Here is a 16,079-nt window from a genome sequence, read left to right on the forward strand (position 1 = left end):
CCTCTGCCCTGCTTGGCAGCAGAGCTCTAACTGAGCTTGGAGCTCCTCTTCTTATACCCCTAGTCCTGACTTCCTGTTTCCTGTGGGCACTGCTGGGTGATTCTGGCACCACCCACTGAAGGGTCCTTGGGGAAGTTTCTTCATCTGGGTCAGTGGGAGGCCATGCTGACTCACTACACTGCTCTATTTCGAAATAAGTGCAGTGTAGACACTCCCTATTTCAAAATAAGCTATGCAATTGGCGTAGCTCAATATGCGTAGCTTATTTCAAGTTCAGCCCTGCTGTATAGATGCACCCTTAGTGGTTAACTATTTATATATAGCTTCACAGAGGTAGCTGAGTTAGTCTGTAACAGGAAGAACTTAAAAAACAATAAATAGTCTAGTAGCATCTCATAGATTATTGATAATATGTTGGAGGGGTTTAAGTTGAGGACTCTAGGGGTGTGTCTAAACTACATGGCTTCATCGATGGAGCCATGTAGATTAGGTTGATCGGCAAAGGGAAATGAAGCCGCAATTTAAATAATCGCGGCTTCATTTAAATTTAAATGGCCGCCGCACTGAGCCGACAAACAGCTGATCAGCTGTTTGTCGGCTCAGTGCGCTAGTCTGGATGCTCCTGCGCCGACCTGAAAGCCCTTTATTGACCTCCCCATTATGCCTCGTAGGATGAGGTTTACCGGGGAGGTCGATAAAGAGCTTTCATGTCGGCGGGGGAGCGTCCAGACTGCCCCGATCTGCCGACAAACATCTGATCGGCAGAGCTGGGCAGCCATTTAAATTTAAATGAAGCCACGATTATTTAAATCGCGGCTTCATTTCCCTTTGCCGAACAAACAAATCTACATGGCTCCATTGACGGAGCCATGTAGTCTAGATGTACCCTAAGTGATAACAAGTGGAATTCTGTTGTTTTCTCTTTTGAGCCTGTCTTGAAGTAGTTCCTGTCTGGGTACTTTTTTGGCTTTGTCAATCTGATTTTTCACTTCACCAGGTGGGTATTTCAGTTTTAAGAATGCTATTTATAGATCCTGTAGGTGTTTGTCTCTGTCTATGGGACTGGAGAAAATACTGTTGTATTTTAGGGCTTGACTGTATACAATAGATTGGGAAATGTGTCTAGGATGGAAGCTAGATGCGTGAAGGTAAGTGTAGAGGTTGGTAGATTTCCGGTATAGGGTGGTAGAAATTTGTCCATGGTTTAATAGTACTGTAGTGTCAAGGAAGTGGATCTCTCTTGAGGACTGATGCAGTCTGAGGCTAATGGTGAGGTGGAAGTTGTTGAAATCCCTGTGAAATTTTTGAAAGGTTTCTTTCCCGTGGCTCCATATGATGAAGATGTCATTGATGTAGCATAAGTAGAGTAGGGATCTTAGGGGGTGAGAGCTGAGGAAACGTTGTTCAAGATCAGCCATAAAGACGTTGGCATATTGTGGACCTCAACTTAAACCCCTCCAATGCATTATCAACAATCTACAACCTAACCTAGAAAATGACCCCTCATTCTCAGAGGTCTTGGGGGAAAGGCCAATTCTCATTTATAGACAACCCCCTAGCCTCAAACAATTTCTTTCCAGTAACCACGCAACATACATCTATCATAATCATCCTGGAACTTACTCATGCAAGCAGCCCCGGTGCCAACTCTGCACACATATCTATACCAGCGATTTCATCACTGGACCCAATGACATCAGCCACCAAATCAAAGGCTCATTTAACTGCACATCCACTAATGTGATCTATGCCAGCAGTGCCCCACTGCAATGTCTATCGGCCAAACTGGACAATCTCTATGGGAAAGAATTAATGGACACAAATCAGATATCCAAAAAGGCAACACACAAAAACCTGTTGGAGAACACTGTAATCTTCCTGGACACTCATTAATGGATCTCCAAGTTGCTGTTTTGTTTCAAACCAATTCAACAAGCCAAATACACAGAGATTGATTGGAACTTAACTTCATTCACAAGTTTAATTCTTATGCAAATGGTCTGAATCGTGAAGATGTCTGCACATTATCAACCAACCAAACAATGATGGTGCTAATGGTTCTTGATATCTGTGTAGAGTCTGGTGTTGGTCGTCTTCCTTTCTAAATGATGATTCTCGTATCAGCCTCTTGTAACTATTTAGTCTTTAAGGTGCTACTAGACTATTTGTTGTTTTTTAGGTCTTTCCTGTTACAGACTAACTCGGCTATCCCTCTGAAGCTTATCTACTCTCTGTCTCTTTTTTCTTCCTCCCCTCCATTTTTTTTCTCCCCCACCTCCCGTTCTCTTATTTATTCTTGATTCTGGACTTCCAACACTCCTATCATCTGAAGAAGTGGGTTGTGCCCATGAAAGCTCATGATACCATCTACACGTTTTGTTAGTCTTTAAGGTGCTACTAGACTATTTATTGTGTTTTAAGTTTTTTTTATTTATATATAGTACACCCCTCATGTACTTGTAGGGAACAGAATATAAATATTGTCTCAGATTATGCAACTGGGCATCTTCTTTCTGAACCAAAATTAGACTCCAGAGGAGCAATGTACATGTCTCCTTGAAAAGTTTTACATAGTTGTTTGACTGCTGCACTATTTATGTTCTGTGCACATATTTTACATATCTTCAAATATTCTTATTAAGTACCGGCCTATACCTTTTGAATGGATATTAGCTTATGGACATTACTGTTTGTTCTCTCTCTTATACAAGCTTCTGAAAGCTTGGTTATTTGGCAAGTATATTTCTTTAGAGTTGAAGTTTTCCATGCTTGCTTTCAGCCCTAAAGGCTGTTTATTTGGAAAATTTGTAAGGAAAAATTGGTTCAGTCGTTTTTGAGTATTGTGTGTGCTAAATTAAAGGAACAGACTTTTCCCATTTCCCACTGCTGTTGTTAGCCCATGTTGCTTTACTACCTCTGCATTGGGTTATTACTACTTTAAAATAAGATTTAAGTTTTGTTGGTAAAATTTAACAAGCTGTTTGATCTATTTATAATTTACAATCTTAAAATGTATGTAAAATGTGTTATTCTAACAATTTAAAGTGACAGATTAAATGCCAGGATGATGTATTGAGGATAAATATGAATAAATCTGTGAGTAGTTTGGCTGTTTTCCCTCAACATTTCACAAGGCATATAATGTAACTTACACAGATCCACTATTATCCTAGGAACAAACTCATAAATGACATACTAAATTTTATAAACTGAATGGAATACTGAAATATGACAAATAATCTGGCCAATGTATTGGTGTTAATTCTCTAGAAGAGCTCCATATGTACCAATTATAACTGCTCCACCAATAAAAATTCCTTAATTTTTTTACATTCACCATCTATTAGCAATAACAATCTCAGCATAGGGCATTTTCTAGAGACTGATGTCTGGCTTACTTAATGACTCTTGGGTCTACATTTTGGGTCGTCAAGCTCTTTGTACCTGATTGTGGATTCCCGAGAACTGCCTAACTGGTCGTTAATATTTAAAGTCATGTGTGATACTAGCCAAACTTAATATGTAGATAATTTTCCAGAATAAATGGGGTCTAGTCTGTCTCTTTTGTCACAATGCTTTCATGAATGTTATTTGAAGAGAACACTTCCTTGACCTGCTTTTGTTGTTTAATCTAGGGATCGATTCAACAACTAATGATCAAACCTGACCCCCGGGCTACTGAAGACCAATGTGAAGATGATGACCCATATGTGAGTACTTGCACGCATACCTCTTTATCTGTTTTTACTGGTTATGTGCCAAGGATTTGAATTGCAATAGAACATTTTTAACACAATAGTTTGGAGCTGGGAGGCAGGCAGTCTTTCTTCATGTCAGATACCAGATGTCAGGTCCAGTGGATGGAGCAGGTGTCCAGGTTGGGGAGCAGAAGCAGAGGTAAGAGCAGCAGAGGTAAGAGCTGGAGTTAACTTTCAAATACCAGAGCCAGGGTGTCCAGACAGAGCCAGGGCCAGAAAGAGAAGCTGGGAATCAGAGCCAAAGCTAGATACCATATGGCAGAGCCAAGGGTTGACCCAGGGTTGGAATCATAAGTCAGAGCTGTAGGTCAGAGCCAGGATTGGTAGCCAATGGTGAGGAGCAAAGTGAGCGGGCAGGAAGAGGAGAGAGGCAGAGATCAGGCATGGAGCAGGAGCAAAGTGGGAGCTAAGAGTGAAGATCAGGTCTGCAGCAAAGCAGGACTCAGAATTCAGATTGCAGGAAACAGTCAAGAGCAGGGGGCAATGTGGCAGTCGTAGCAGAAAGTTTGCTCAGTCGCTTGGAGAACCCTCTCAGCTCACTCCCGAGCTTAAAGTGCAGGTATGCACCAGCAGGTAGCCATAGGTCTTTGGAGCTCCAATTGGACTTCCTTTGGGGCCTGACCTTCCAAGTTTAGAGAGACTCTACTTCATCCTGCTCTTTGGTGGCAACAAAGGTGTGTCAGAGATCTGGGGCCCCTGCAGCCTGGTCTTCTTTACCCTCGGTTCTTTACAGAAACAATGGTTATCTCTCTTCTTTGGAACAGATTGAGATGCTTGAAACTGCTTTGTTGGTGTGTTTGGTTCCATGCTGTGCCCATTGGAAGCCAGAATCCTCAAATAACTTTTCCAATCTTTAGTGTCCACCACCTTTGAGACTTTGAGTGGTGACAATCATTTGGCTAATGAACTCCTCTCCAGGCTCGTCTTTGAAAGCTGAGATATGTTAATTTGTAATAAATTGCTGAGCAATACTCATAACAATTTCCCCTCAATGTAACGACAATTGAAAAGTAAAGTAGAAAAGAATCTGAAGAGCTGTTTCATGCTAGAACATAACATTTCTGACCTTGGAATATTCTATACTTACCCTAATAATTTACTTTTTTTGTAGGCATCAGGAGATTCTAGTGGCGCTGGTAGCATTCAAGAGCAGGAAGGAATTCTTGAGACACAAGAAGTCATAGCATCTTCTCCACCGCTAGTAAGTGTCAGCAATTTATCTTTCTCCTTTACCACCCCATTAAGCAATGAGGTGCAAACGCTGCCATTAGATATTAATTTGTGGCACCTTCTGAAGCCAGTTGGAATGATGTGTGCCCAACCAAAGGCAGAATATGGCTTTGAAAGTGCAATTTCCTTTGGGCTTGATAGTGAATTAACAAATCTGCCCTAAGCAAGGGTCAACACATTGTTATGCTGCCCATAGAATTGCCTGTATGGAGGAGTGCAATTTACTGAGGTTTTTTTCCCCCTAGAGTTCTCTTGTTTTATAGGTTTACAAGATAGTATTGCAGAATTCTGCCCTCATCTCTTCTCTCATGCCCTTTTTTTAAGCCTCCACAACATTCTATTTACACACATTGATGCTGGGTGATAAGCAGCTAACCTACTGTGTTTTGTTTCAGTACTTTTTAAATCTCTCTTGATGATTCAGCAAGTAGACTCCTGCCTTGTTTATTTGTTCACTGCCTATCTTGTCAACATACAGCTCAGATCTTTCTAATTTACACCAGTGTAAAGCTTGATTTAGTCCAGAATTGCACAGTAGTAGTTAAACGTAGACCATGACCAAAATTTGATATAGATTTGCAGGGTCAGTATCATTCACTATGGGCATGTCTACACTGCGCTCTAAACTCAAAATAAGATATGCCATTTGTGCTATACAAATTGTGTATCTTATTTTGATTAAATTTCAAAATAGCGTATTTTGAAATTTGGCACGTCTACGCAGCACCAAATTTCAAATTAACTCACCATTTCGAGATATCCCTTAGCTCCCGTGGAACAAGGGTTACAGGGTTGCTGAAATAGGTCTCGAAATAGCAGATGCGCTATCTTGAAATAGTGGGCATGTTCAAAAGATGTGGGGTAGCAAAATATCAGTATCCCAAAATAGCCCCGCTGTGTAGACGTACCCTAAGTGTCCTTGCTCATCCTCTGTGCACTGTATAGCCTTCCTCCCCCAGCTCTCCTTATTCCACCCTGTAGTCTTTGGGAGGCCTGATGAAAGAAGGGATGTATTTTCTGCCCTTATTTAAATAAGTCTTTTGGTACCCTGTAATCCATTAAAAATAATTAATATAAGAAGAGGGATGTCAAATGTCCTGAGAGCTCCTTCGCCCTTTCTAGACTGGCCATATCGGGTACTTGATGAGATGCAAAGTACCATAAATCATGGGCTGTAAGAGTGATTCTTTCTTTAATTCAGTTTATTTTTTCCTTCAGAACACAGAATAAAGGTATCCTTGTCTGCATGCCATACAAGAGGACAAGGAGTACCTGAGACCTAGGGACCCCTGCTTAGGTATAGAATGAACCAGAATGGTCAGAAGAAATGTTTCCTGTATAAGAAATATGAGACATTTTTCCTGTACTAAGCTAGACTGTTTTTGTAGACCGTCCCATGTATTATCTTGACTTTTCCATGATCACGTCTAAGTTTCCACAGAGCATACCCTTTTGCAGATTGTGTGTGTCCTGCTTCTTTAAAGGAGTAATGTGGCAGGGCATTAAACCAAGTGGAAGACTTTTTGGCTACTGCTTGTGCTTCGGGTGTATGTGTGTTTTGGTTGAATAGTGAGTTCCATGCTGCAGTGCTGTGGCATGGAACTCTCTCTTGCCGGTAGACTGTTTTTCTTGGTAACCCATAGCAATGTGTCAGGTAGCATGTCTAAAAATAGCCTGCTAACAAGCCAAAAATGTACCTACCTTACTAAGTGAAGAGGTGGTGGCTTGCATAAACTTTTAAGGACCACGTAAAGAGTTTGCATTTTCCTCATGAGCAGAAGGTTGCAGTTGAGATTACATTGTTAGCACATCTCCCATTTACATGAGAGGTGAACTAGAAGTAAAATAGTTACTGCCCAGGGCTAAAGTATACTCCCGCATTCACAAGTTTATCAGGCAGCTAAGCGGGGACCTATTGCTTTGATGAGCCACACTTCCGAGATCTCCCCTGCGCTAGACAGGAAACCCCTGCAGAAACATCATGTCAAGGTTTAACCTTGTCAGAATAGTACAGGCATGTCATATCTTCTTGGAAAAAACAATGTAGTGTGTGGTTTCTGGCTCTGTAGCACTGGTCTGCAGTAAATTAGAAACTGGTAATTAAGAATCAATGCCAAGGGAAGTGACAACATCAGCACTGTTGAGGAAAAATGTGGCTGTGGTGTATTATAGGAATGATGAATCTGTGGTTGGCACTAATGGGCGGAGCAAACTCTTCCAGTTTCCTATGGGTCTCTGCAAGGCAGTCACACACATGGGCATTACTAAACCATTGTAAAACTTTTTATACATCTTTAATGTATCTATGTTTCAATTTTTCCGTAAAACAAGACCCACTCTCCCATGTACTGATCTGTTATTTATTTCTGTTATTTTAAAAGCAGTTTGTATACTATGTAGGAAACTAAAGCTAAGAGAGGGTTTGGGTTTTTTTAGAATTACAAAGCTGCTGCTTTCCCTTCAGATTGAAATATTATGCTAATAGAGCACATTCGAAAAATGAATGTTCAGAAGTATTTTGTTATTTAAAACCCTCAAAACAAGCAACATCTATACATTCTGTATTCATTTGATATGCACTTTTCCAGTAATGGTTTGTCATTTTTTAGTGTGCCTTGAAACAAAGAAGGTCTGTGTGAAGTCCTAGTTACAGCTACTGTGAGGCTCTTTGTATGAGATAATCACCCCATGTTTTACATTGCATGGGTTTTTGAGCCAAATAATCATTATCCTGGAGGGAGTGTAAGAATTTATATGAAAGTGCTTTCTTAAGCAACACATATAACTTAGTGTTTTTAAATTGTGTTACAATAATGCCATTAGATTTCAAAAAGGCAGCAACAGTGTATAACTAATGCCTAAGATTTACATTACCTTTTTAAAAAGTTAAGGGTTTTTGCCAAATGTGAAATGTCTAAATGTTACTTGTTGAAACTGTATACTTTCCAAAGGATTTTAATGTGCCTTTTCTAAAGAAACAATGGACATAACCAGATTGACAATGTAATAATCAATACTGTTACTGATAGATGCTTTTGAGAGAGTTTGTATTCACACAATACTATTCCAGTACAAATTGCCAAGCAAACTGTGCAAGATTAATAGTTCAAAGTAGGTTCCCAAGCTAGTCTGGAATGAAACAAGTCCAGAGAAATACTTGACAATATAGCTGCTGAATGATGTCTCTTATTTGCATCAAGAGTGCATAATCTAATTATTTGTATTCTGCTAAATTGTACAGTGCAGTAACAATAGATTGAACAGTTTAGGATATTTCAGTACATTTCAATTCAATGGACTGAACATAGTTTTTCAGCATAGAGGGAATCATCAAGAAAGAGATGGCTCATTTCTAGAACTGCTGCTCTGAAAGCAGTTGTTTATGGACACCCGGGTATAGTTTACTCATAAAGTGACCAACATTGGCAGAATTTATCTGTGAGGAGAGAGGGAGAGTCCCAAGGCCAATTACTAAATTCTGCCAAATGTGAGACTGGGATGAAGGAACTGAAAGGAATGTTAAAGATCATTATTTTCTGATTGGATTAATTTCCATTTCTGTACTGTATAATTAGGTAATTGGTTAGTATTCTGGACACCTTCCATTTATAATGCTGAGCTAAACCTCTTGGGTCTTTTCTGTTCTCATACTATCCACTCTCTTTTCTTACATTCAAAAATATGTTTTGGCACCTTTACAACTCATTTCTCATAACCAAGACCTTCCTATGCGGAAATGTAAATGATGTTAATCAATTCAGCACTCATATTTGGATTATGTGTAATACTTGACAGCCTGTACCAGATTATGCATTTTATTCCTGATTAAATATGGCAATCTACTAAAAGAGGTTTTCTTTAAAGAAAAAAAAACCCCAACAACAACACATCTATTATAGTTAGAGAATTAGGACAAAACTCTGACATGCAGACATGAGTGCCATGAGCGTGCACACAGTCAAATAATTGCCCAGCTTAGCCAAATTGCCACTCTGTGCACTGGTGGAGAGCAAGCTGTGCAGCACCATTGCTTTCTTCTCTGCCTCCACCTCACATGCAGGTAGACAAGAAGTAGGATGGAGTGCCAGTAGTGGATAGCGAATTGGCTGGTGCAAGAGAAATGTATGTTGCACTCTTTAAAATAAGCTCACCTGAATCACAGTTTCTTCCTGGGGCAGAGATGTAAAGCCTTTGTCTAGTCCTTAGGAGGTAGCATTAAAGGTGGCAAAAATAAATTTAAGAAATTCCATCACCTTGTGGCAAAAATATACTATTGTTCTGAATGAGCATTACATCGATCATAGAATTTAGAGATGGAAAAGACATGTGGGGCATCTAATTCATCTCCTGATAAAGCAGGGTTGCTCCTGGCAGGATTCCCTACTCTAATTTCAAATATACCATTAACCACTTGACTTGGGGATTAGTTGTACAGCCTAAAGTCTGGGCAATAGCCAGAGTGTGTAGAACACTTGACACTAGTGTTGACCAGGAACTCTGAGCCTTTGTCTACACTACTAAGTTTTTTGTTGCCAAAAACGGTCTTTGGGTGATAAAATAGTGGGGCTAACTAAGCTAATTCGAACTAGTGCATCTAGACCTAAAAACTAATTCAAATTAGCATTTTGCTTATTCGAACTAGCATGTCCACATTGAGTGGACCCTGAACCAAAGTTAAGGCTGGCCGGAAGCAGTGCCGGCAGGGCATCAGGTTAGGACTTAGAGTATGGAGCTGCTGCCTCAGGCTAGCCCAGGGCTATGCTTGAAGGGACCCCCACCCTGGACAGACAGTTCTCAGGGTTCCCCGCTTGCTTGTCTACCTTGATGAGGGACCTCGTAGAATGAGGTTTACCTAGTTGGAATTAAGCGCTCCACTAGTTCAAATTAAGTTCAAACTAGCGGTTTGTATATGTAGCGCCTGTGAAAGTTAATTTGAACTAACGGCTGTTAGTTCAAATTAACTTTGTAGTATAGACATACCCCGAGAGCGTACATACTGCAATGTGAAACGCCCAGTTTTGGCAACAAAAATCTTTTACCCCATGAGAGACTTTTCTTTTCCCCTTCCTTTAGTGTTGAGAAAGAGCCAGTGTATCTCACAATGCCTGCCCTGATGGGTCTGCTCAGTGTTTTGATCTCTGCTGCTCTGAAGGTGTGTGCCCTTCCCCTTTCAAAGCTCTGGGAAGTATCTGATAGCTCGGTGTGCTGCTCTCTTTGGGGAGGAAACAAAGATCACATTATTGGAATGCAGTTCTTCCCTGAAGTAGGGACACAGTGGCAACAGACTGCTCCTGGGGGAAAAGGGGAGGGGAGACCCTGGAGAGACTGCTATGCTGCTTTAACATTCCTCAGCATGGAGAGCTCCCAGAGTTACTCAGGATGCTACTCCCAGCAGCTGAGGAGACTGTGGGAGAACCTGGGGAGGAGGGGGAAATCCCAAGATATGATCAGCTCTACCTTCCCCTATCACTTCACTGTGAGATACATACCCACAGTGCACTGGTCACACTGTCGATGCCGTGAGGGTGGACACGATCTCTTAACAGAGGGAGCAAGCGTGGACTCCCTCTGGAGATTTTTGTTTTATTGACTTTTGGTTGTCAGCATAAGTTTTGTAGACAAAACTTGGCAGTGTAGATAGAGCCTACATGAAAACAATGGGATGAAGTAAGGAAACAGAATGTTTAGACTGAATATCTTTGGAAGCTCCCTCGCCAGTCCAGGAAAAACCCATTGCCACACTGAAGTTTCTTTCAGGCCATTGCCTCAGGGCATGGTTTATTAATTGAAACATAAACTCCCAAGTGCACACAAAACAAAGCCATTCCCTTGACCAACACAGGCTGCAGGAGCCCAGGAGTCTTCTCCTTTCTTCACCTTCTCCTGCCCCCTGCTTCAGGGCTTGCATAGAACTCCACTTGATTCCTGTTGCACTCTGTCAATCTCAGTTCTCTCAGCCCTTTAGAGGCACCGCTTGTCCCCTTCCTGCTGTGTCTGATAACTGAAGAGGACTGAATGACCCTGAGCCATGAGCCACATACCCTGTCACAGTCATGAAATATTTCTTCCTATGTTGCATTCTGTGAAGGGAAGTGCTGGAAACCCTATTGTCTGTCACATTGACGTCTGAACTCTTTCCTGAGCAAGGGCCTTCTGAACTCAACTGGAAGATGAGAGTTCTCAGCCTCTCACTTGAGGTTATCATCATCTTGTAGCTTTGGGTCCTAAATGTGCAATAACAAACCATTCTGGTCTGGCAGAGAGGTGAGGTAGATGACCTCATGGGTCCTTTCCTTCTCTATAGTCTAAAGGCCAGAAAAACTTCCTCCTACAGAGAAACTTGTGTATGAGCTTTCACAGAGGTGGAAAACTGGGAACTCAAGGAGAATTGAATGGGCTGCACATCTGTGCTGGGAGTGAGATCTCCCAACCACAGAAATCCTGGAGCTTCACTTTAAAAGGACATAGCTAAAAGGCAAGGGCACAGGAACTGTCCGTGCATGGCTGCACTTCTACATATCTCCAGTACTTTCTCTGCCCGTGCAGCAGCCAGGTTGCTATTGCCTTTGTCTCTTCTCTCTGACTGTTCAGTGGGAGTCACAAAGGGAGTTGACCCAGCTCCAAATTCTGTGGACTTCTGTACAGATTTATATATGGATATTCAATGGGTCTGTAGGGAATGCAGCCAACCATTCATACCCTTTTCTCCATACCCCTACAGGACACTTGCAGAGGGGCTGCCTTCTGTTCCATCAATGTACCCCTGAAAAAAGCAATCCCTCTTCCTTGTGCCTGGGGAAAGTGTATGTATGCAGAGGGAATACTTCAGCCCTTTGATTCTAACACAGGTCCTTGTCACCCACTCCATACACCTCCTCTCTGTTCAGTATATTGCTCTTCATCACATATAGTTCTTCAGCCTGTTTTCTTTCTACAGTACTTGGCAGTGCTCCTGTCCAAACCAATGTGAATGAATTTTGAGAGATTTCATGAGTTGTTGTTAAATGCTCTACTAAAATCCAATAGCAATATACATAGTTTATAGTTTTCTTTATCTGTTAATCCATGCAGCCCTGTCAAGTAATCACATTTATGTGGCATGATTTTATTTTTATTACCATTCAGCGTGTTGCTTATTGCTCACTGTTCTGTTCTGTTTTGGCTGTTACAGCAATTTGTTCCCCTCAGTATTTTTCTCATTATCTTTCTAGGGAAGGAAGTCAGATTTTGGGGTGGAATTACCAAGATCACTTTTTCCCTTTTATTAAAGCTTATCTATTATTCAACATTAGTAAAAGGAAATGTTTTATATAAATCTTTTCTCTGCTTCATTTGTCTCCACATTAATGTAAAACATTTGATTCCTATAACTGAACAAAGCCATGCATTCCAGCAGGGATTTTCCATTTCTATCTATTGTTTCTGTGTAGTATTAGTTATAGAGAAGCAGAAGAGGAAAGTCACTGGAGACTGCATTTAGAGGAAAATATATCTGCTCCTCTTTGCAGGAGGCATAGCCATCTAGACTTAACCTTATTAAAGGATTTGTATACACAATGTCCTGTCCTGCATGTTAAAACATGGCAAAGCTTAATACTTTTAAGTTTATTACCATTCAGATTAACAGATTATGTTTAAGGGTACATTAGGCTGTTGGCACCAGTGAAAAGTAAATATCACAAAAAAGTATACAAAAGTAAAGGAAAAGATAAGATGACCTGTAACCTGTTAGAGCAAAGGTATTTGAAATCCAGTGTAATGAATGGAAAGACTCCTGCTGACCTCACTGAGAATTGGATCTGGCCTACTGTGAACAAGACTTTTGTTATTCTTTCCTCTTTTAAGTTTTGAAAGAAACAGAGTCAGAATTGATTTCCTAAAACAAATATGGGCATGTCTACACTGCAGTTAGTCGCCAGTGACTGCCCCGTGCCGGCTGACTTCAGGTAAGGGGCTTGGGCTAAGCAGTTGTTCAAATGTACTGTAGACATTCAAGCTCTGGGACCCTCCTGTGATTGAGGTCCCAGAACTCAAGCTCCAGCCCAAGCCCGAGCACCTCTGCTGCAGTTAAACAGCCCCTTAGCCCGAGCCCTCAAGCCTGAGTCAGCTGGCACCAGCCAGACACGGGTTTTTAATTGTAGTGTTGACCTACCCTGTGTTTCCTCAGAGCTTTACACGTAACTAAAGAGAAGCCGTGAAGCCTCCAACAGCTGGTTTTTTTAACACAAGTAGCAAGATTCAAATCTGGAAAAAGCAAGAATCGGCACCCACCAATTATAATTGTGGTTTGTATTGTGATAGCACAACGGGGACTAGGGTGCCTATGAACTAGGTACCGTATAAACAGAACAGTCTCTGTTCCAAACGGTATTTAGTCCTCTTCTCATTGCTTTCATGGTTCTTCTTTTTTAGTGTGTGCTCTGTTTCCATTGATATCAATGAGACCTTAGTTCATGCTTGAGTGCTGTCTTGAAAGGACCTGGAACCTTATATCTAATGCTTTATTATGAAACACACCAAATGCCTTGAAAGGTTTTTCCCTATTGTAAATACATTAAAACACACAAGAATAATACCAGGCTAATGGTGTTTTAGGGAAAATGCCATTTTTGTACACGTATAACAAAATATGTTAAAATGCCTTATTATTATTGTGTGCAGTTTTGCCAGATTTTTTTGGCCCACTCCAAATGCTCCATGTTGCTATGGCAACAAAAATCACATTTAAACCTGGCGTAATTAGCCAGTGGAGAACTGAGTAGGGCAGTCAGCTCTGTCCCAAGCCTCTGAGAGGTAGTCTATATAAACAGTTAGTACATGGAAAGCTGGGATGTAGCGACCTCACACTAATGTGCCACACACCAACTGTCCATGTGGACTTTGCTGCTTGGCACTAAAAGTTCTATAATGCTCTTTGGTCTCCTCCCAGTACAAAGTGTATAGATGAAAGTGCACTACAGAAATTTTACTCATGCCAGAGAGTGCCCACAGACAGTTAATGCGTTGGCAAGGCAGATTTACCCCCCAAGTTTGCCACATAGTAACCGTTTATATACACAAGCTCTGAGCATCTGCAGTGTGGTAGGTGTATTCCTACACTTACCTGATCCCAGGCTGCTGAAATTGTCCTTATTGCTCATGGGCAGCCAGCAGAAGACAGAGCAAATAGCCAATTGTGTGGATAGGGCTGACACTTGTCAGCTCCAAGAACAAGAAGCCACAATGGTGGCTTAATGCCACCTGTGCTCTCTACAGGCTTGTGCCAAATGTATCTTACCTGACCTGAAGGATTTGGGTTTCAGGAGAATCTGTTTGCTAGACTTTCAGGAGAATTTTGTTGAAACTTACATACATATTGTATGAAGTTCATAATAAAACCATTTGGCTATAAATTAGTGAGATGGTCCCTGCCAAACAAAAATGAGGTATTTAAGAAAGAACAGTGATCAAAGAGGAAACAAACTTTATTGTGAACATAACCCTGTGCTAATACTGCATGTTAGTAAATGTTAATTTTATTAGTACCTGCCTCTTAGCAGTAACTGAAAACATATTCAAAAAATTGTGCACCTGTTCCTAATAATGCCTAAAAAATAATCTTTGAAAGAAAACCAAGACTCTAGTTGTACTTCGTAAATACAGCAGGCTTGTGAATGCTCTGGAGTAGAACAAACCTGCTGATCATTTTGTATAGTAATACTTTTTCTCAGGAATAATGATCAGATAGGTTTTGCTTTCCTTTCTTGCTCAGCAATTGTTTGGGAATTTATTTCTTTTAGCCTGCGGAAATAACAGCTGAACCTGTAGAAGCACCTCCAACTGTATCAGCTCAACTGGAAGAAATTGATTTCTCAGGACATCATATATCAGACGAAACATCTGAATCACCTACAATCAAAAAACAAGGCACTATATATTACCTCTTTTACTACTTCTGTGCTCTTCAGGGTCAGGCCTATGGAACATGTGTGAAATGTTTTGGGTGCTACCTGAAATATACATCATGATTCTAAATATCTTAAAATAAATGTTCAATTCATTATGATTGGCATCTCCTCAGTGCTGAACATGATGAGCCTACAGCAGGGTAAAATGCATTTTCCCCCAAACGGTTATACTTTGAATTTTTCACATGGTCCATTGTAACAGTGGATATAGGTAGAGACTATCCTGAGTCCCTCCTGAATCCCTTTTTGCCAGCCAGATCGTTTAACCTCACCCTGGGCAAAAAAGATCTTTAGGTCTTCGATGTACAAAGAGCAGGTGTAGCCCTCCACTACATCAAAGATGAGTCCCAATCAAGGCACTATTTTAAAAAAATATATTTTATTTAAGAGGAAAAATAGACATAATAAAGAATTTAAGTGAATTCCCTGTCTGTATGATTCTCAATGGACAGCAATGCAAATGATCAGACATGCACACCCACCAGCTCTGGTGTCTTGCAGTCCTCCAGTAATGTACCTGATCAACTGTGCAGTACTATATGTAGGAAGAATTTTTACTTCTTTAACTAGGAGCCTGGACCTGTCATTACCCCATATCAAAATGTATAAATATATATGTTGTTAGTTCTAAAATTATCCACCCCTTTGAAAAATTTAGCTCCAGGAATTATGTGATCTCTTATGGTAGTAAATTCTGCACACTTGACAACACTGTTATTTACCAAGTAATGTCTGTGTACCACACAAACAAATATATTCTTGCCACATCCTGTGACACAGGGGAGTATTGTCCCCAGTTCACAGTGGGGAAACAGGTACAGAGAGATTAAGGGTCAAATTTTGGCACCTCAAGATACAGATAAGTGTCTAGTATGGTTTTCAGAAGTGCGTAGGCATCTAAAGTTAGGTTGATTTCAGTAAAAAACCTTTGAAGCTGTTGATTTCAATGGGAGTTAGGTGCCTGGGCAATTTGAAAATCAAACTTTGTCGCTATCTGTATCTTTAGGCACCTGAATACCTTTACAAATCTGGCCCTAAGTGACATGGTCACGGTCAAACAAGAAGTCTGTGACACATCCAAGAACTGAATCCATTCTTCTTGAGCTCCAATCTACTATTTTAGCCACAGGATCAGTTTTCCTCA

At 40.8% G+C, this 16,079-nt stretch overlaps 1 protein-coding gene across 5 annotated transcripts in view; it reads left to right on the forward strand.

Annotated features, from left to right (window-relative positions):
• The window catches only part of COL15A1 (collagen type XV alpha 1 chain), a 268,400-nt gene that overhangs the window by 111,013 nt on the left and 141,308 nt on the right, over positions 1–16,079 (forward strand). For all 5 annotated transcript variants that reach the window (XM_075921580.2, XM_075921581.2, XM_075921579.2 and 2 more), the window contains 3 exons: positions 3,636–3,710; positions 4,870–4,959; positions 14,768–14,894. In XM_075921580.2, coding sequence (XP_075777695.2) covers positions 3,636–3,710; positions 4,870–4,959; positions 14,768–14,894 — 292 coding nt within the window. The remainder of the gene's footprint in view (positions 1–3,635; positions 3,711–4,869; positions 4,960–14,767; positions 14,895–16,079) is intronic.

The sequence above is a fragment of the Pelodiscus sinensis genome, chromosome 2, assembly GCF_052426305.1.
Source record: "Pelodiscus sinensis isolate ZL-2025 chromosome 2, ASM5242630v1, whole genome shotgun sequence".
Taxonomy (NCBI): Eukaryota; Metazoa; Chordata; order Testudines; family Trionychidae; genus Pelodiscus; species Pelodiscus sinensis.